Source organism: Pipistrellus kuhlii, unplaced genomic scaffold, assembly GCF_014108245.1.
Source record: "Pipistrellus kuhlii isolate mPipKuh1 unplaced genomic scaffold, mPipKuh1.p scaffold_m20_p_53, whole genome shotgun sequence".
Taxonomy (NCBI): domain Eukaryota; kingdom Metazoa; phylum Chordata; class Mammalia; order Chiroptera; family Vespertilionidae; genus Pipistrellus; species Pipistrellus kuhlii.
Genome location: NW_023425555.1, coordinates 521,705 through 542,674, shown reverse-complemented (window position 1 = coordinate 542,674; position 20,970 = coordinate 521,705). Strand labels below are relative to the sequence as shown.

At 53.9% G+C, this 20,970-nt stretch overlaps 1 protein-coding gene and 1 pseudogene across 4 annotated transcripts in view; one reads left to right on the top strand and one right to left on the bottom strand.

The window, feature by feature from the left end:
• Positions 1-20,090, top strand: part of GPR107 (G protein-coupled receptor 107) — a 48,187-nt gene extending 28,097 nt beyond the window's left edge. For 3 of the 4 annotated variants that reach the window (XM_036416085.2, XM_036416086.2, XM_036416087.1), the window contains 5 exons: positions 3,134-3,177; positions 15,726-15,775; positions 16,768-16,851; positions 17,544-17,665; positions 19,757-20,090. In XM_036416085.2, coding sequence (XP_036271978.1) covers positions 3,134-3,177; positions 15,726-15,775; positions 16,768-16,851; positions 17,544-17,665; positions 19,757-19,853 — 397 coding nt within the window. In that variant the 3' untranslated portion in view covers positions 19,854-20,090. The remainder of the gene's footprint in view (positions 1-3,133; positions 3,178-15,725; positions 15,776-16,767; positions 16,852-17,543; positions 17,666-19,756) is intronic. The other variant, XR_006740149.1, reaches the window with a different exon arrangement.
• Positions 7,424-7,519, bottom strand: LOC118706721 (annotated as a pseudogene).
• Positions 20,091-20,970: the final 880 nt, after the last annotated feature.

Here is a 20,970-nt window from a genome sequence, read left to right as displayed (position 1 = left end):
GGTGCCAAAGGAGTGTAGTCCTCATTCCAGCCAATTAGATTCACTCCTAATTGGCTCAGGAGCAAGCACAGAGACGACATCTTGGTGGGAGAGAGCACGTGGGGGTACTCAACCCTCATTCCATCATACATCACGCGTGCACAGGTGTCAGTTCAGCAGAGAAGAGAATTCGAATGAGGTTTTTCATCTCGGCAGCCTCCTCATGTCCTGCCCACGAAGAAGTTAACTCAGGTGTCTGAGACAAGACGGCCAGCATTGTCTTCAGGCAGGCAGTGTCCTGGGAGCATGTGAGATCATGTCCCCCGCGTATTTCATCAGTTAAACAAAGCATTTCTAAAGAAGGAAGAGCAGCCTATGCTGGGAACAGAGTCAGACTACTCACACCTGCCGCTCAGCAAAGTAGAAGGTCAAGGGGTCTACCCGCTCCAGCGACCCTGCTAGCGGCTCTCAACCTGTGGGCCGCTGCTGTAGAGCCTGAGACCATCGGAAAACAGATATTTACATTACAGTTCATAACAGGAGCAAAATGACAGTTATGAAGTGGCAACGAAAATGATGTTATGGTCGAGGTCGCGTGAGGAGCCGTGTTAAAGGGCCGCGGCATTAAGAAGGCTGAGAACTGCTGCTCTAGAGGTTCTAGATCAAGCATGTCAAACTCAAAGGTTACATGGGCCACATAGGCAAGGTTTAAGGTTATGTGGGCCACAGACAAACCAAAGCTTCTATTTTCACAGAAACGTAGGTTTATTTCGATAGAGACATGCTGAATACAAAGGGCTGAAATAAATGCATCATCATTGACATAAAATAATAGAACGTTTTTTAAATCAATATTTTAAAAAAGATATTTTATTGATTTTTTTACAGAAAGGAAGGGAGAGAGAAACATTGATGAGAGAGAAACATCAATCAGCTGCCTCCCTCACCCTTCCCTCCCACTGGGGATTTGCCCACAACCAAGGTACATGCCCTTGACCAGAATCGAACCCGGGACCCTTCAGTCCGCAGGCTGACGCTCTATACACTGAGCCAAACCAGTTTCAGCAAAATCAATATTTTTTATTGAACATTAATTTACCAGACACTCAATAGCTGCACAAATTAATAAGTTTAACACAAATAAACCTATTTTTTTGTTCTCTGAAAGCAAAGTATTTCCTGTTGCACACATGAAACCAGTCAGTACAAAACTAATGACTTGGCCATCGGCTGCTAAAATATTTGGTGCTAGTTTAGTAGAGAGAAATGGTGTGCCTGCGCATAAGGCGTGTAAGGGAAATTAATGCAACACAATATTGTAAAAATTAAGTTACAAAATTTTTATTAAAACGTTTCTTACGCCGAAACCGATTTGGCTCAGTGGTAGAGCGTTGGTCTGCAGACTGAAAGGTCCAAGGTTCGATTCCGGTCAAGGGCATGTACCTTGGTTGCGGGCACATCCCCAGTAGGGGGTGTGCAAGAGGCAGCTGGTTGATGTTTCTCTCTCATCGACGTTTCTAGCTCTCTATCCCTCTCCCTCTCTGTAAAAAATCAATAAAATATATTTAAAAAACAAAAACAAAAAACGTTTCTTACATACCATTATGTTGGGTGGGCCGCGAGTTTGACATGTTTGCTCTAGATCAATTGGAGAAATTACCAGTAAACGAGGAGATGTATTGATCTCTTAATGCCTCATTATTCCTCATTTTAAATAAACGAGGTGTGTGGCCGGCTGGCCTCAAGTTTGACATGCTTGATGTACACATTAAGGATATGTGTCAACGCTTTTGCTCAGTAGCTGTAACAGACGTGGACGGCTATTTGGAAAAGTATTTTGAGGAACACACCTGCCATGGTTTACCCACTTCTAATTATGTCAGGTTGCATCCTCCTGCTTGATCATCACTAAGATCAGAGCTGCTGGTACCACCGAGAACCAAATAGCTTTTACTCCCATTCTTACAGCATATCCTTTACCATAATTAGTTCCAATGTATTTGTTTAAGTTTAATTTTTGTTACATAAAAACATCCATTTTTATTTTTTTATTATTTTTAAAAGTATATTTTATTGATTTTTTACAGAGAGGAAGGGAGAGGGATAGAGAGTCAGAAATATCAATGAGAGAGAAACATCGATCAACTGCCTCCTGCACACTCCCTCCTGGGAATGTGCCCGCAACCGAGGTACATGCCCTTGACTGGAATCGAACCTGGGACCCTTGAGTCTGCAGGCCAACGCTCTATCCACTGAGCCAAACCAGTCCAGGCTGAAAACATCCGTTTTTAAATGCTGAGTCTCAAATCAGTCCTTGTTGAGCACCCTAGTTATAAACAACTATCCAAAAACACACAAGACCCTCCAATTCAGCAGGTTGGGTTGGTGTCACCTTTGTGCTGCTTACTTTCCTGTGAATGCTGCTCCATTCGCTCCTCACAGCGGGCAGACCACGGGGCCTTTAGGAGAAGGAATTCATCAGAAGCAGAGAGAGTGGTGGGCTCGTTACGCCTCCAGCCCGGTCTGACCGTCTTCCCCCGGCCCGGAGCTGCCTGCGTTGTGCTCATCCTAGATGGGCTTTCCCCGGGTGAACTCGACCCAGAATCTGATCTGCAGCTTCTTTAATCACATTAATGTCCTCCTGCCGAACCGGTAATGACGGTCATTAGTTACCGGCACATCCCAGCCGGAAAAGAGACTCCCGGGAGGCCTGCATTTCTCAGCCAAGTTACAGATCTCCAGGCAGTGAGAGCCTGGGTTTGTACGAGGCCACGGGCACAGCTCCTAGACCGAGACTTTCAAACGCACTGACTCCAGGGGGCGGGTGAGACCCACGATGCTCCGTTGTCTTAGGGGGGTGGGTGGGGGGAGTCGTAGGAATGAGAGATCAGGGAAATCAGGACTGTTTGTCTCCTCAGGCACAGGCCTCTGCCAGGCAGTTTTTGGTCAGCAGGGCATCTGTACCTTAGGCTTACACACCATACATGTCGATTTATGGTGGTGATTATCAGGATCATGTGGTAGGGAGAGTCTAAAGTCGTCCAGTTTAACCATGAGTTTATAATCAAGGATTTCAAGGCCTCAGGTTACCCTGGAAGTAGAGACGAGTGCGGGTTTGTTAGCTAACCTTTTGTTCCCAAATGTTTGCTTTTAGGTCAATCAGGCATTTACAAGAAGCATCAGCCACAGATGGAAAAGGCAAGTTCCCTGGAGCTCTCTTCGCTGCTCAGCCTTCCCCAAAGCACGGCCTGGGCACTGCGGGGAGGAGGGGGAGGACGGTGACTCCGGGCTGTCTCCCCGGAGCAGAACGGGGGCCTGCCTGGGGAGCTTGGGGGCTGTGGAAGAGCCGCTGAGGGTGCACACACACAGCCTGCTGCGTGCGGAGGCTGGGGGTGACCGCTGCTTCTCATAAGCTGGTCAGGCCATTCCCCTCATGAGTGTGATGTCCACCTTCTCTGAACTGAGTCAGGAAGAGAAACCTTGTCTTGGAAGGAGCAGGTTGCACTTGACTGAGCAGGTGGTTTGGTGGATGGGGTGGCTGTGTGTAAAGCATCCATCCCTGCGGAGGAACACGCTTCCAGAGTGGACGTGTTGGTGTTAATGGAAAGTGAGCCTGCTGCGGAGAGAACCTTTAACTCTGGTTTTTAAACGGTTGTGCCATTAGAGCCCCTTTGCATCTCCTTGATTTTCTTTCTTTTTTTTCTTTTTTTTTAAAATATATTTTATTGATTTTTCACAGAGAGGAAGGGAGAGAGATAGAGAGCCAGAAACATTGATGAGAGAGATACATCGACCAGCTGCCTCCTGCGCACTCCCCACCAGGAATGTGCCCACAACGAATGTACATGCCCTTGACCGGAATCGAACCCGGGACCCTTCGGTCCGCAGGCCGAAGCTCGGTCCACTGAGCTAAACCGGTTTCGGCTGCATCTCCTTGATTTTCTAACCACGCCTGCTCTGCCTGAGAAGACGCGGAAATGTTCTGTGTCTTCCTGGGCTGATGGGGCGGAGCTGCCTCTGGTCCATGAGATCACTCAGCACTGATAGTGATGCTCTTTCTTTTCTTCTGTTTTTAAATTTTATATTTGTCTTCAAGTGGTGTTTCTTTTTCTTTTTTTTTTTTTTAAAGGATCTTATACCTTTTCTTTCCTAGTTTTAAAAAAAGTATATATTTTTATTTATTTCAGAGAGGAAGAGAGAGGAATAGAGAGAGAGAAACATCAATGATGAGAAAGAATCATGGATCGGCTGCCTCCTGCGTGCCCCCCACTGGGAATCGAGCCTGCAACCCAGGCACGTGCCCTTGGCTGGAATTGAACCTGGGACCCTTCAGTCCACAGGCCAATACTCTCTCCACTGAGCCAAACCGGCTAGGGCTGATAGTGATGTTCTTTAAGGCAGATTATTCATTTGTTGTTAAATGTAAGTTGCTGATCTGTGGTTTGATTATAAAAGTAATGTGGGTTCGGTTTAGGAAATGGGGAAAACAGGTAGTAGGTACCAAACTTATTCACACTTGCTATTCAATTCATGTCAGGTCATTACTTAAAAGTGAATTGAACCCGATTAAAGCTTCACACCTGTGTTGGCAAGACCCTGGGTTCCTAGAGCACAGCATTTTGGTCAGCAGGGCATCTGTACCTTAGGCTTACGCACCATCCATGCCGAAGTGGTAATTATCAGGATCACGTGGTAGGGAGTATCTGGTTTGGCCAGAGTAGGTTCTGTTAGATTCCTGCTCTGGCCCGTGTAACGCTCTTGCTCAGCGCAGCCTGCTGTGCGCGGGTTCTGCCCGGACTGGCAGCCCGAGCGGTGCTCAGGGCCCCTCTCCCCAGGCCTGCCCCACCCGCCTGCTCAGAGCCTGCTGCACAGCCCCCTCCAGCCTTCTGGGAAGGGGTAAAGGGAAATTGCAGAAAATAAAGCACAAATTAGAATGTAAGTAAAGCACCTTACAAACAAAACAGAAAAACCCAAAGTCGAAAATAAGAGTCCACCTTCTGGATGTAATTACAGTTTGGAGCTGTTCTTGTGCTGTTTTTGTTTTTGTTTTTTCTTCTTGAATGCACATAAATTGCTTTTATTATTCTTGTAGCTTAATGACTAGGTCTTTCTCTTAATTATATGGAGGTGAGACATTTTGTCATCTTTATAGTATACTTCAGTATTTTGGGTTTGTTTTTTGACTGTTTGGCTGTTCAGCTGAAAATGTTTGAGAATCCCAAGGGCAATGTCTTTTGGTTGATAAATGTAAGCTGTGCTTTTTTTCTTGGCTTCGTCCTTCCCCCTTTCATTTTTCCTCACCTCCATCATCTGGCCCTCTGTCTCTGCCTTCTCCACCTTGCTTTTAGAAGGCCTGGTAACTGTCTCTGTGACGGTTTATTCCGGGAGAGGGTGCTCATTGGCTGAAGACTTACTAAGCTCTGGGGGTGGGTAGCACAGCTGGTGAAGCCCGGGATGGGCCTTGTTTGTCCCCGCAGCTGTGGTAAAGAGAAAGGCAAGCTTTTGTCCTCACCTGGGCACATGAGGCAGTTCCTCGTTTTTCCACTAGGTGACAGCAGAGAGCGAATGTGAAAACAGGAAGTCACGCAAGCACACCAGGACTCTCATTCACCATTCTCAGCATGACACACAGTTAAGAAAGCATCCGTTCCTCATCAGTAAATACCGGAGCCCTTAGAAAAGGGACAGAGTAGATTAGAATAGGGATGTCTTCTTGATCCATGTTCTTTCATTGAGTTGATTTAGGTCATGGGATGCATTTAAACAATCTGCAAATGCTTATTTCAGTCTGTTCTTTGAAAAACGCTTATGCTGTGACACTTCCAGAGTCAGGGCGGCCTGTTCCCAAGGCTGAGGTCTGCCCTGCACAGAGCTCACTGGAACAGCACACATCCATCCCCACCGGGTCCCAGTGCTGGGAGCCAGCTAAGGGGCTGCAGAGTGGCGGCACCTTTCGCGTCCGTCCACTCCAGGACAGAAGCGGGCGGTGCGTGAAAGCTGGAGTGAGCCCGTGGCTGACTAACCGACGGTTCCGATACTGTGGTCGCCACTCTGTGCCCCTCAGCTCACCCCATCCTAGAGGCCACTGGCAAAGTGAAGACAATGAGCAGGACTGGCTTCTGTATTTGGAAGCAGTTGCTTCATGGAACCTGTTCTTAGGCTCATTGTTCCACTGACTCATTGCGTGACCTTGACACTGACCTGGGCTTAAGACTGAGTAAGTGCAGTCCAGGCTGACTAACTGCAAGTAGGAGAAGTGCTATGTATAGTCGTTCCTGGGCCTGGGGCTGCACTCAGCGGGCACGGGGTGTTTGGGTTCTGTTTACTGCTCTGTGTCTGGATTCCTTTTGACTGAACCCCAGGGGAACATTAAGGATGAAGCTGCCCACTGTCCTTAAGCTGTATCTTTTTAAAAATAATACATGTATTTTTATTGATTTCAAAGAGAAAGGGAGAGAGAGAGAGAAAGAAACATCATGATGAGATAAGAATCATCGATTCGCTGCCTCCTGCACACCCCCTACAGGGGGGTGGGGATCTAGCCCACACCCAGACATGAGCCCTTGGCTGGAATCTAACCTGGGACCCTTTAGTCCACAGGCTTATGCTCTATCCACCGCCCAAACTGGCTAGGGTTTAAGCTGTATCTTTGTCTCTTGTCACAGACCTGCCTCTCCCAGGTCCCCTGGGAGGAAGTGTAACTGAGTCTCCATGGCACGCCTAGCTGCGGGCCGCTGTTTGCCTGCCAAGCTCTCCTGGCTGGTACTGCCCTTGTGCCTGCATCCCTGTCCGCGCCTCTCCGGTGTCACTGCCTCAGAGGGCTGGCTGGGGGTGCACCGTACATTTACGCACTTCTGCTCCTGAGCACTTGATTTTTCTTGTTTCTGAGGAAAATGTAGAGGACGTATTCTGAGAAATTTTAGCCTTTATATGTAAGCTGGTAGCGATCGGCTGGTCGGGTGTATGGAGGCTTTGTTCTGAGCTGCTGTAGCCGTAAGTAAGTCAGGGCAGCAGCTCACAACAGGGTCCTGGGGTCAACGCTATTCTAATAAGACACATTCAGCCCTTTCGCTGTTGGCATTTGCACTGATGGTACAGAAGTGGGTCAACCAGCTGGCACTGAGTGTGGTACAAGGCAGTGGCATTGAAGTCTGTGAGGGGCCAGTGTGTTCTTCATTGGCACCTACCTTCGGGGGTGGGAAAGGCTCGTTTCAGGAGGGGCCTTGATGAGTGATGGAAGCTGCACGAGTATGTCTTTCCATGTCCTGTGTGATGGGGCGGGGCGTGTGCAGGAAGCATAGTGCTGGGTGCCAGCGTGGCGCTGTCTGTGGAGCCTGGGCAGGTGTCGGAGTGGCAGGCTGGACTGGCCACTCTCCACTGGTGTTTGGAAAAATGGTGACGGTCACATTGTGGTTAGTGTGTTTTGGCAGGCTTCTCTTTCTCCCGTCAGACGGGTCATGTGCCTAACCAGGTTTGAGGGAGGCACATCTCACACGGGGATGTGAACACCCAGCTGGCACCCTTAGGAACTACAAAGGATCCGACACTTTCTTGAAAATGATCAAAGTAAGCATGTCACTTCAGGAAAACAACTAAAACGATTTGTTGCCAGTGACCTAATTCTTTTGAAAGCAGTTTTTAATTTAGGAAAACTTGGATCCACGACTGCAGGCTCAGCAGCTTCTGGTTCTTTAAAAGACGCCTGATGGGGCAGGGCTGATAGTAACGGAAGTACTGCTGTTAAAGGTTTCCGTGTTTTCCGGGTGTGTGGAGCACAGGGGAGCAGTGTTCTCACCTGACCGGCGCATGGCACCCACAGCCGCGTGAATTACCACGGTCTTCAGAGTGCAGCGGGGACAGTGGGGTTAGCAGTGTGACAGCATGCAAGCTCATGCTTTCAGCAGCTGCCATTTGTCAAACTTTAGTGTAAAGACTGCTCACAGCTACCTGACAGGGCCTGCGTCTCCTAAGGCAGTACTTTCTCCATCGCCATCAACCAAACACTCCTTGGACGGTGCAGGCTGGGCTGAGAGACAGCACTCCACCCCGTGCACGAATCTTGCGCACCAGCCTCTAATATACATATACATTCTTTTATTGATTTCAGCAAGGAAAGGGGAAGGAGAAACATCAATGATGAGAATCACTGATCGGCCATCTCCTGCACGCCCCCCACTGGGGATGAGCCTGCGTCCCAGGCATGTGCTCCTGACTAGAATTGAACCCGGGACCCTTCAGTCCGCAGGCTGACGTTCTATTCACTAAGCTAAACTGGCTGGGGCCAAAAAGCATGTTTTATTTTGGGTGTTTTTATAGAAACAAACCTAATGAGTAACTCACTGGTGAGAAAGGAGAAGGGCCCCACCTGTTTTTGTGAAAGTCCTGTTGGAACACAGCCGTGCCCATGGTATGTGTTGTCTTTTGCGGCTGTGCCAGAGTCGGTTACGGCAGGGACTGTCCGCCCAGCAGGCCTAGCGCACTTGCTCTCCGTGCTTTACAGAGAGGCTGCCACACCTGCTGCCACAGTCTGTGGTGATGCTGCCTGCCAGCTTCCCAGGGAGCACGCTGAAAGCTGGGAAGCTCACGTGGATTAAGAAGGTACCGTGGTTAGCCCGGCCAGTGTGGTTCAGTGGTTGAGCGTCAACTTATTGAACCAGGGGGGTCATGATTCCCAGTCAGGACTCATGCCAGTGTGGGGTGTGCAGGAGGCAGCCTATCAGTGTTTCTCATTGATGTTTCTGTCTCTCCCTCTCCTTCCTCCCTGAAATCAATTTTTAAGAAGTACTTAAATGTATACTGGAAATGTATTTTGAACCACATTCATGTGACAACATTTTGAAAATCAAGAAATTTTATCCTCTATCACAGCCTTTTTCATACTTGCTCTGAGCCCCGTGTTTGTGAGATGGGTTAGTGGGGTACCCTCTTAGTGGAGGCCAGATGGCACCCCTAGGCTAGTCACTCTCCAGAGTGTCGCTGCCTTAGAGGACTGGCTTGGGACCAGTGTGGCCCCAGCTCAGCTTGCAAGGCTGGACTGGACCTGACGTGGAAACCCACTGCCCCTGTGCGGTGTGCTCAGCCCCAGCCTCAGCAGACTGGAAGCGCTGAGGGTGGGCGTGAGTCACAGCCTCTGATGCCATTCGCTATGCCATCATCATTTCTTTTATTTATTTATTTTAATTTTTTTTAATTTATTTATTTTTTATTGATATTGATTTTGTACAGAGAGGAAGGGAGAGAGATAGAGAGTTAGAAACATCGATGAGAGAGAGTCATCGATCAGCTGCCTCTTTGCACACCCCCTACTGGGGATATGCCCACAACCAAGGTACATGTCCTTGACCGGAATCGAACCCGGGAGGGACCCTTCAGTCCCCAAGCTGACGCTCTATCCATTGAGCCAAACCGCTCTCGGCCATTTCTTTTCTTTTTGTGTTTGATTGAAAGCCCCTCTGCAGTGCAGCCGGGAGAAAGCGGGAGAAAAGGATGAGGCTTTCCTCACACCAGGGAGAGATTGTTTGGGCAATTTTTTACCCTTTAAGTGGCAGCTGTGGGCCTTCTGCTCCGGGTCCCATAAATTAGTTCGGATTAACTCCTCGAGATGGATGGCTGCAGCCCCCGGGCACTGCCTGGCATTTTGAGCCATGATTGCTTCTGAGCAGCCAGTGGGTGGCAGAGCTGTGGGTGCCTTTCTCTTAGCGCAGAGTGTGGGATGTGAGGACTGGCCCTCCACTTACAAGCTGTGTGACCGTGGTAATGACTGACCCCAGGCCTCTGTCACCTGGGAGGCAGCGGTGATAATGCCCGCCCTCTGAGAGGCTGCGAGAGGATTAGTGAGATGAATCCCAGATGCCGAAACCGGTTTGGCTCAGTGGTAGAGCGTCGGTCTGCGGACTGAAAGGTCCCAGGTTCGATTCCAGTCAAGAGCATGTACATTGGTTGCGGGCACATCCCCAGTAGGGGGTGTGCAGGAGGCAGCTGGTTGATGTTTCTCATCGACGTTTCTAGCTCTCTATCCCTCTCCCTTCCTCTCTGTAAAAGTCAATAAAATATATTATAAAAAAAAAGAAAGAAGCAATTTAAGTTTAAAAAATGTGGCTCTCCAAAGAGATTTCAATCTTACTGTTGATATTTGGCTGTTGACTAATGAGTTTGCCGGTCACTGCCCTAGTAGGTGGTGAGGACCAGCGTCACTGTTCTCATTGTCACGGTCCCCCCACCATCAGGGAAGTTGCTGGGCAGTAGGGGGTGGTGGTCTGTCTGCTTGCCAGCTGCTGAGCTGCTCTTGGGCTGTGGGGGAAAGGCGCAGTGTAGGGAAGACGCCCCTCGCCCTCCCCCTCCCCCAGATGGCGGACATTTGCTCCTTTGCTGCTGGGTCAGAGAGGGTACTGGCTTGTTAGCATTCAGGAGGGCTGGGCACTTTTTGCCTCAGTGGGCATTTGTTCTGTTCTCATCATTAAAAAGCACGTGCCAAAAAAAATTTTTTTTTAAATCATCTTGTTGAAAGTTACGTATGTCCCCTTTTATCCCCTCTGGCCGTGTTTTTGAGTGTTGGGAGGGAGAGGGGCTCCGGAAGCAGGTGTACTCGCTTGGCCTCCCCGCCCTGTCTCCTCCCTGTTTCCGAGGGTTTCAGTGAAGTGGTGATTCTGTGCTCACGACGTTAAGAAGCACTGCCAGGGCCCCAGCCGATTTGGCTCAGTGATAGAGCGTCGGCCTGCGGACTGAAGGGTCCCGGGCACGATTACAGTCAAGGGTGCGTGCCCAGGTTGTGGGCTCGATCCCCAGTGTGGGACATGCAGGAGGCAGCTGATCAGTGATTCTCTTTCATCATTGATGTTTCTCTCTCTCCCTCTCCATTCCTCTCTAAAATCAATAAAAGTATGTTTTAAAAAAAAGCAGCAGCAGCAGGAGCAGCAGCACTGCCCTAAAGAAATTCTCCAAATGAGGAGAAGCTGCGGAGTGCCAGGGGCCTGGCACCCTCCGAGATGCTGGTGCAGGCCCTGGAATGTGGTCTCCTGGCTCCTGCCCGAGGCATTTTCCTCCTCGCCATGCTCATTCTTTTACCATATTTGCTGCTCCCGTGGCGGGTCAGGAATACCAGCCAGACTTGGTGAGCTTTCACTCCTGGGGCCCAGCCGCTGGTCCGGCGAACAGCGAGCTGTCAGCATCCTCAACTCCGGGGAGAGCTGTTTTGGAAGAAGCTGGGAGGTTTGGGATTCCAGCTGCTTCTGCTGGGTCAGTGCTCGTTGGATCAGCTGGGGAAGTGACCCGTGCTGAGCGGGCGTCCCGGGCACGGTGGGCTGACTCATTTCGCATGCACACGGCGGCACTGCGTCCGCCCAGGGAGCCCTGGGCAGTCCCAGCTCACCTTTATTCCAGTTCGGATTTGTGCGGAGGTGGCAGCCCCTGGAACACAGCAAATGCCACGCTTGGTATCTGATCATCAGGTGTAACCCCAATATAATCCTGGCACTGTGGCATCAGCCATCCTCAGCTGCTCACTGTGCTGCCCCAGCAACCCCAGTGCTAGGCGTTGGTCTTCTTGTTTCACAGACAAGAAACAGACTCAGAGGTTAGGAGGCCTGCCTGAGGTGACACAGCGGGAAGCGCAGGTCCTGTGCTGTTACCCACTCCTGTCCTTGCTGCAGTGAGTGAGCCTTCTCCCTCCGCTGCCTCGGCTGTGGCTGCAGCACCCCGTGGGCCCGGGAGCCGCTCCCAAGGCCAGCGTCTCGTCCACAGAAGTCTTGCACGTGACTGTCATGCTTGTGGCTGCATTTCTGAAAGCGAACACTGGTTCCCAAGGCCCATCTGTCAGTCCCAGCGCGTGTCCTGGATGGCGTGACATCCGTGCCCGTGCTGATGACTCTGGGTGCAGAGTGGCTCATGCCAGCCTCACAGCCAGCCTGCAGGTGGCGTGGTGATGCGTGTGACACCAGGGAGGTGTTAGGACAGGCCTTCCACTCCCTCCCTCCCTGCACACCTCTGCTTTCTCAACCAGCCCTCCCCCCCCTTGCTTCCTTCCCTGTGACGGAGTGGACCATCAGGCTGCACCTGAAGTGTTCTTTCCGGTCCTCGGCCTCATTGCCTGTCCTTCCATCTCCCCCAGCCAACCCGCAAGCGGGAGCAGCCTGGCTCACTGCCCGCCCACGCTGGGCACTGAGAAATCCATCCCTCACCACCTTTAAGGGGACCCCACAAATTCACGGGCTTTGACCTCGGTTGGGTTCCTTTTTGGTCCTCTCCATCCTTTCTCCAGAGAGATTGTTCTGAAATGCAGGTGTGGTCAAGGCACTGCTCCGCTTCAGACTTTCAGAGGCTCCGTGTGCCCTTGGCCAACACGGGGCAGCTGATTGGGCTCTGCCCTCAGCCCAGCCCCGCTTCGTGGCCTCCCAGCTTCTCCGCCGCCAGGCGCTGAGCTGCCTCGTCCCCGTGGGGGATGCTGGCTCTTTCTGAGCATTCCCTCCACTTGGCCTCACCACTCTGTTCCCACTGAGCCCGCTCAGGCCTCTGCTCAGCACCGCCTCCTCTGGGATCCTCTCACCCTGTGCCCTGGTCTCTGGAATCCTCTCACCCTGTGCCCTGGTCTCCTCTGGGATCCTCTCACCCTGTGCCCTGGTCTCCTCTGGGATCCTCTCACCCTGTGCCCTGGTCTCTTCTGGGATCCTCTCACCCTGTGCCCTGGTCTCCTCTGGGATCCTCTCACCCTGTGCCCTGGTCTCTTCTGGGATCCTCTCACCCTGTGCCCTGGTCTCCTCTGGGATCCTCTCACCCTGTGCCCTGGTCTCCTCTGGGATCCTCTCACCCTGTGCCCTGGTCTCTGGGATCCTCTCACCCTGTGCCCTGGTCTCTGGAATCCTCTCACCCTGTGCCCTGGTCTCCTCTGGGATCCTCTCACCCTGTGCCCTGGTCTCCTCTGGGATCCTCTCACCCTGTGCCCTGGTCTCCTCTGGGATCCTCTCACCCTGTGCCCTGGTCTCCTCTGGGATCCTCTCACCCTGTGCCCTGGTCTCTTCTGGGATCCTCTCACCCTGTGCCCTGGTCTCTTCTGGGATCCTCTCACCCTGTGCCCTGGTCTCCTCTGGGATCCTCTCACCCTGTGCCCTGGTCTCTTCTGGGATCCTCTCACCCTGTGCCCTGGTCTCTTCTGGGATCCTCTCACCCTGTGCCCTGGTCTCCTCTGGGATCCTCTCACCCTGTGCCCTGGTCTCTTCTGGGATCCTCTCACCCTGTGCCCTGGTCTCCTCTGGGATCCTCTCACCCTGTGCCCTGGTCTCCTCTGGGATCCTCTCACCCTGTGCCCTGGTCTCTGGGATCCTCTCACCCTGTGCCCTGGTCTCTGGGATCCTCTCACCCTGTGCCCTGGTCTCCTCTGGGATCCTCTCACCCTGTGCCCTGGTCTCCTCTGGGATCCTCTCACCCTGTGCCCTGGTCTCCTCTGGGATCCTCTCACCCTGTGCCCTGGTCTCCTCTGGGATCCTCTCACCCTGTGCCCTGGTCTCTTCTGGGATCCTCTCACGCTGTGCCCTGGTCTCTTCTGGGATCCTCTCACCCTGTGCCCTGGTCTCCTCTGGGATCCTCTCACCCTGTGCCCTGGTCTCCTCTGGGATCCTCTCACCCTGTGCCCTGGTCTCCTCTGGGATCCTCTCACCCTGTGCCCTGGTCTCCTCTGGGATCCTCTCACCCTGTGCCCTGGTCTCTGGGATCCTCTCACCCTGTGCCCTGGTCTCTGGGATCCTCTCACCCTGTGCCCTGGTCTCCTCTGGGATCCTCTCACCCTGTGCCCTGGTCTCCTCTGGGATCCTCTCACCCTGTGCCCTGGTCTCTGGGATCCTCTCACCCTGTGCCCTGGTCTCTGGGATCCTCTCACCCTGTGCCCTGGTCTCCTCTGGGATCCTCTCACCCTGTGCCCTGGTCTCCTCTGGGATCCTCTCACCCTGTGCCCCTGCTCTGGGCGGTTCCCCATGTGTGGCTCGGCTCTGGCAGCCGCGCACAGTCCTCTCATGGCACCTTGAAATCTGGGAGTAAAAGTGTGATCTCTCCCTCCCTCCCACTCCCTCTCTTCCCCCCGAAGGCTGATGGGTCTTGGTGAAGCTTAAAGGGCAGGAGTTTCATTTGTCAGGATTTATTTCAACAAGCAAGATTCCCAAGAGACTTAAAGCACGTTTGTTATTTAGATGGTCTGCTTGTTGGTGCTGGCCTTTCTCTGTTCTTCAGGAAGAGGAAGGTGGAGGGTCCATGTTAGTGCAGGAGCCGTTTCGCTTGTTGGGGAGGGCTGTTCCCGGAGGTGGCTGGGCTGGGTGTGTGGGTGGTGTGGCATGGGCGGCTGTTTCATTGAACACTGCGGGGTGGGTGGGGGGAGCAGGAGATGCACACAGAAACAAAAGGAACGCTCGATCCTACAAATGAGTGAAGCTTTATACCTGCGGGGATTGTTATCCCACACCGCTCTGTAACACCTGCCTCCGCGGCCTCTCCCATCCCCGGACCGGGACGAGCACTGCTGGTGGCACACGCCCCGGACCCGGTGCCCTCAGCACTGGGAGTGCGCCTGGGTGTGGCGGCGCTTTCCTGGGAAGGACAGCCGCCCCCGGCCAAAGGCCCCGCCGCGGTCACTGTGCGCCCCGGGCCTGGCCCAGAGTCGGAGCGAAGGAAAAGTGGCTGAGAACCGGAGAGATGTCATTTAAAAATCACAGGGCCACCAGAGAAAGCATAGTTCAGAGCCTGTGCTGACCTGCGTGCCTTCCTTGAGCGTCTGCAAATGCTGCTGTGGGGACTTAGAGTTTCCGGGAAAGCTCTCTGACCTTCATCGGTGCAGGTTTCTCAGAAGAGATTCACACGGATACTGGTGGCTGATAGTCACCTGGAAGATGATTTCGGATTCGGGGAATTTCTTGTGGAAGCCTAAGCTTGATTGTCACCCACTAAGCATGAGGCCGAGGGGGAGGAAGAGGAAATTCAAACCTCCACTGTCCACGTGCCCCTTCTTAATGGAACCAGAAATTGAATGCTATTAAGCAAAATTAATTTGCCTCTCGTAGGAAGGTTTATGATGAATGAAAGGATTGCTCGTTGGGGAGGGAGCCAGGCTACCCTCCGAGGTCATCAATATTTCATGGCCAGAGCAGTGGCAGGAAGCTAGCTATCCGGGCTCCCTGACCTTGAGCATCAGGAAGGTAGGACACAGCCAGGGAGGTTGTATTTAAAGGGCTTGTTACAAGGCACTTACTGGAAATCTAAGTGAAATTTAAATCTGCAAGATGCACTCCTGTTAATTGAATTTACACCTGAGCTAGCGGGAGGCTCCCCAGATTGCTCAGGGCCCCCGCTGAGACTGGTCCCAGTGGGGGCAGCTCTGCAGCCACATTGGCAGAGCTGAAATGTTTACTGATGGCTGGGGGGGGTGGGGGGTCCTGATTTGTAGTGACTGCTGGTGTCTGGGGTCAGTACACTCCTGGCAGAGCCGGTGTGAAGCTGCTGAGTCCAGGCCTGGGGAATGTGCGGGTTTGCCCGTGCACTGGAGCTGCAGCCCGCCTCTGTCCCCACAGTCCCTGACTCCTAGTGACGGGGGGTGGGGGTGGGGGGCACGAGGGGGAGAGATCCGGCCCAGCGATTGCGTTTTCAGAAATACCGATGTGCCCCGGCAGTGCTCCTGTGTTAGACTCGGCCCCTTGCCTGAGAGGGTGCTGGGAGCTGAGCGCTTCCAAATGAGAAGGTTAACGAGCCTCTGTTTTCTTTCTTCTCCCTAGCTGCTATTAACTTAGCAAAGCTGAAGCTTTTCAGACATTATTACGTCCTGGTGAGTAAATGTCCTAAATCTGTTCACAATGAGCGGAGCAAAGGGCTCCCACAGGAGGGTGGGTGCTGCCTGGGCTGATGGCTTCACTCACCAACCAGGTTGTGTCCTTGGATGTGGGAATTACTGTCTGCTGCTCTTCTTCAAGTTTAGTTTTAAATTTGGCTTTACATACTCGGGAAGCGATCCCTGCTTGATGCGTTTCCAGTGCAGGTTATAGACACAGCGGCGCCCTCTGACCCCGAGCGCCTCCGCCCCGCAGGGATCACTGTTGGCAGCTGAGTGCCTGTTTCTCTAGGTTCTCTCCTAGGATCAGATGCTCCTTTGATGGGACTTTTTACTCATTTACAAAAATGGGGTCACACCTAATCACAGACCTGAGATAAACAGGAGGACTCAGACAGGTGTTAGCCCAAAGGGGGCCTTACTCTCAATTATTAGGAACAGAATTTCTTGGGATGTTTAAGGTACGGGTCTTCAGAGCTCGCTTCCTGACTCCTAACAGGAAGTTCTGAGTCGTCTTCCCTGTGGACGTGTTTTTCCTGCTCCCAGTGAGCAGCCACACTCAGTGGCCCGGGAGTCACACTCAGCCCCTCCCTTGCTGGAGGACTGAGTGTCATTGGCACTTGTGCTTTGAGGACCTCGGACGTCCCGGCCTCTGCTCAGAGACTGGAAGTCAGCTCTCCCTGTGGCTTTATTTTGCTGTTGCTACTGGAGAACGCTCCAGCCTGGGAGGGACAATCCCACCCCCTGCATCTGGACATCAGCAGCCAGACTGACATGCTCGTCCTCCCGGGTGTGTGTGTGTGTGTGTGTGTGTGTGTGTGTGTGTGGCTGTTCCCCGGACTGTGGTCGCCCAGAGAGCAAGAAGCGCTGCAGTGTGACCAGCACAGCCGTCCTGTGTCTGTTTTGTAGTTCATTTGCAAGCAAATCATCGGAAGAAAGTGGTGCCAAATGTCTGTGTTTATGTTCTTGTTTCTTTGCTCTTCCTCTAGATCGTATGTTACATATACTTCACCAGGATCATTGCGTTTTTCCTCAAATTCGCTGTTCCGTTCCAGTGGAAGTGGCTCTATCAGGTATGCTGGTCCCGGAGACAGCCTGAGGCTGCACCCTGAAGACACGCTTTACCTGGCAGTGCCCAGGAGAACTCGTTCTCTCTGGGCTGCAATCGGCTCCTGGCCAGGAGAGCTGCTGGACTGCAGAAGTCTGGAGGCTGTTGCATTATTGATGTTAGCGTTCAATGTGAAGAGTCTTTGGAGAGAAAAGCCTCAGACGGAGAGAGTACGGCTAACTGTGTAATTAAAGCCCAGATGAGACAGGCCTCCGGCAGGCACAGGACTGAGAGCAGCTTCGGACGCAGACCTTCCTCTCCTTTGCCCGTTGTTATAATTTCAGTAGCGAAGTATCCTAGCAGTGACTAAACTGGCTTACCTATGAGGGCAGGCCATCGAATGGTCTGGGAGACTGTTCTCTTAAGTCCTCTTGATGCGAAAGGCACTGTGGGAAGTGGGGTATATAATGACCCTGAAAGCACAGCAGTAGGCATTCCAGGTAGAGCTAGGAGTCTTAGGTGTCACCTCTGGGCAGAGTGCCTGGCCGAGGCCTCAGCACCGCTGGGAGGCGAATGCTCCCTAGCAGCCAGCTCCGCGTTTGAGGACTGGCCAGGAGTGGCAGGTGTCCGGGCGGGGGTGAGGGTCAGCTTGTTTAGTGCCACTGCTTTCCAGAAAACTGGCGCTCATCCCTGTGTTTGGGTGTTTTTAATTTGCAGCTCATGGACGAAATGGCCACTCTGGTGTTCTTTGTTCTCACCGGGTACAAGTTCCGCCCAGCTTCAGATAACCCCTACCTGCAGCTCTCTCAGGAAGACGATGACCTGGAAATGGAGTCTGTGTAAGAAGTCTCCCTCCTCCCTCCCCCTGGCCCAGCAGAGCAGCTGCTGCACATGTGGCTGCTCCGGAGGTGGCCTCTATTTTTAGCAGAAGGAAATGGACACCACGCTCGGTAACTGGGGGGCATGAACTCGGGGACATGCTGGGCCTGCTCCAAACGGCTGAGGACGGCCAGCCCGCCTCCTGCTGGGCCTGCCACTGGGAGGCTGGGCCAGAAAACGCGATGTCCGAACCTCAGTCTGCCAGTGAGTCAGACCCCTTACCTGCACACAGCACTGGCTCGTGGCAGCACGTGGCTGACCTAGATCTGCCGTAAGAGGCTTCTGAGTCTCCGGGTGAGTGCCTCCTGGTGCTGTTTCTGGGAAAGGCAGTGGCTTTCCAGAAATGAGTGGTGATTAAGAGGAGTTTGCTGTTAGCTGCAGGCCGGTGTGTTTGAGAATTAGCCTGAGGGTGCACTGCCTCCAGCCAGGGTGGTCTTTGATGTTTCCCAGTTCAAAGGCTGAGCCTGGGCGCTGGGCTCTGCTGGGCTGCCAGGCAGGTGAGCATCCTGGTGCAGCTCCCGGTGCTCAGCTCCACTGAGAACAAGGAGCGAAGGCAGCCCTCCTGTTGGCTGCAAACAGCCCCCCTGTGCAGAGGAAGGAGGCCTGTTGGTAGCTGGTGGGGGTCGGGGGAATGGGACAGAAGGAGGGCAGGAGAAGCAGCTCGCGTGCCTCTTCCGGAAGTTGCAGTCTGAGCCAGTGATGGTTGAAGAGGCACAAGTGAGAGCCAGTCTGGTGAGCAGCAGCAGGAAACAACCTGCAATCCCCGCTGGGACCCTGGCTTGTTCTCTGGGGTGGGCAGCTAGGAGCCGAATGGCTGGCTCCTGGCATCTTCCACTCGACTGGGCTGCGGTCCGAAATGGCTGCACCAGTTGGTGTTCGCCAGCCATGTAGGACTGTCCCCGCATCCCGTCCGCCAGCCGCTAGTCTGGAGGTGTGGATGCGTTAGGAAGGTATGTCTCTGGCCAAATCCTGATTTGGTTCTGGTTTCTCGCTGACGATATTTGGTGATGGAAACCATTTCAGCAAGAGGGTCTGCGGCTGTAGCCAGGAGGAAAGGAGGGCGCGGGCAGGTAGGCCGCCGTCTATGGGGACAGAGAGCCTGTTCTTCGGGCTGGGAAGGCTTGGGAGGGCTGGGGTGTCCTCGGGCTGCCTCAGTTCACACCTCTGGTCGCTGTCTCAGTGCTTGGTGGAGCTGTCCTGGCCAGTGAACGGGCTCTCCGGTGTAGCGGCCGGAGAGGGCAGACCCAGCCAGGGGTTTGTGTAGGCGGTGCCCTCCCTGGGAGCGCCAGCCCAGTGTAGCCAGAAAAGAAGTTTAGGAGCGGATTGAGGTCAAGCACCTTTAAATCCGCAAGGAAATTGTTCTGGGCTTTCCCTCGGCTAAGGCTCTCTGCTGGAGTGTCTAGGAATGTAAGCTGTGGCCGCGGAACGGGCTGGACGGCCCTCTGGCGCAGCTGCCTTCCGTCCCTCTGCAGGTGCGCAAAGGCTGACGGCAGCCGCACCGGGCAGCAGAGCATAGGCCCTGCCCTGGGAGGCCTAGGGAGGCGGAGGCTGTGCTCCCCGATGGCGCAGCCTGCCAGACCAGGGCCTGGTCTGCGGAGATGGCCCATTCTCCACTCTAGTATCAGGGCCGGGCCAGAGGGTCCCTGACCTGTGCCTCTGCCGTGACTCCTAGATGCTCAGTGTGGTGGTTACTGTGACTGTCTGCCTGGGCTAGCTTCCTCCTCAGATGCTAACCGTAACGGAGCAGCCTCATGGCTGTCATGGGAGGACGTGCACGCAACGTGAGCACCGTGGGGGCCGGGACAGGCTGGCGATCGTAGCAGTAACAGCCGCCTGCATTGATTGGGCGCTTTGGAGACCCCATGTCCCCTCACGGTAGCTCTGGGCAGCGGACATTGCTTATTGTACAAGCGACGTGGCCAAGGTCACCCAGCAGCCAGGAGCCAGCGCGAGTTCAAGCCCAGCTCTGGTCCAGGGCCAGCCTTCACCCTCCGGAGGTGCCGTGCGAGGACGGCCCGCCTCCCACTGACCCCCCTGTTATCTCCCCCCAGCGTGACGACGTCGGGGGTGATGGAGAACCTGAAGAAAGTCAAGAAGGTGACCAACGGCTCGGTGGAGCCCCAGGGCGACTGGGAATGCGCCGCGTGACGGAGCGCGCTCAGGCTGCCCCGCGGAGAAGACACTTAACTTATTAATCGTCTCGGTGAGCAAGGGCGGCCGGCACCTCCCACAGGGACCCGCAGCGCGCTGGGAGCAGTTGCCGGAGCCGTGCTTACTCATGGAAACTGGTCTGAGGCTGGTCGTGGCAGCTGGACTTCTCCTTCAGGTGGCACGCTGCATAGGGAGTTTAGCGAGGAGGAGAATAAAAGGAAGACTTCGTTTTGATTTATATACATATATTTTTAATCGGGAGCGCTTAGGGTACATGCGTTGTGACCCCCGGAGTGTAGCACTCGGAGTGGACGGTGGTGGGGAGGAAGTCGGCATGGGCTCACAAGGGCTGGAGAGGCCGCTGTAGCTTCTGGGGACCAAACCGAATGGAATGAGGTGGCTTTAGGAAGCAGAGTCACAACCGGATTTAATATGCCCAGCCCGCCCCAGATCTTGTCCCCAAGGGCGGCCTCAGCCTTCCTCCCGGGCCCTGAAAGGGTCCGGGACCCGCAGGCTGGGAGCGGGGTCTCCCGGGGGCTCTGCCCGGCCGGACTGGCACCGGTGGCCCAGGCCTGGCACAGCCCGGGGACGGTGGGGAGGCACTCCTGATGGAGGGAATTCTGTGTTGCCTAAAGGATGGACAGAAATATATTTTTAGCTCAAAAGCATTCTGTAGGGTTTTCTTGAACATCAGAGCAGCCCGTCTCGGTTCCTCTCTTCTCGTGGTTGCTGTCTGCTTGGTGTGATGGGAATCCGGGGGGGCGGGGGGGGGGCGGGCAGGTGGGGCAGGAAAGGAGGTGCTGACGCAAATACTAAGTCCAAGCGGGTCATCATCAAGCTTTCCCCGTAGCCAGGGGGTCTGGGCCGGAGGCGGTATGCGGAGTGTGAGAGGCGGTGGGGCTGGCCTGCGTAGCCTCAGGCGGGGGCGCCCATGGAGCTCAGGTTCCCTCATGGCCTCTCCGAGCGCGGGGGGACACGGCGCTGCCCACAGTGACCAGCCCTGCACCTAAGCCGCTGGGAGCCCGGGCCGCCCTGAGGCCGCTGAGGCTGAGGGCTTCGCGTGGCCGCGCAGGCAGGCTGCCTCCTGGAAGGGACAGTCCCTGGTGTGGTCTGC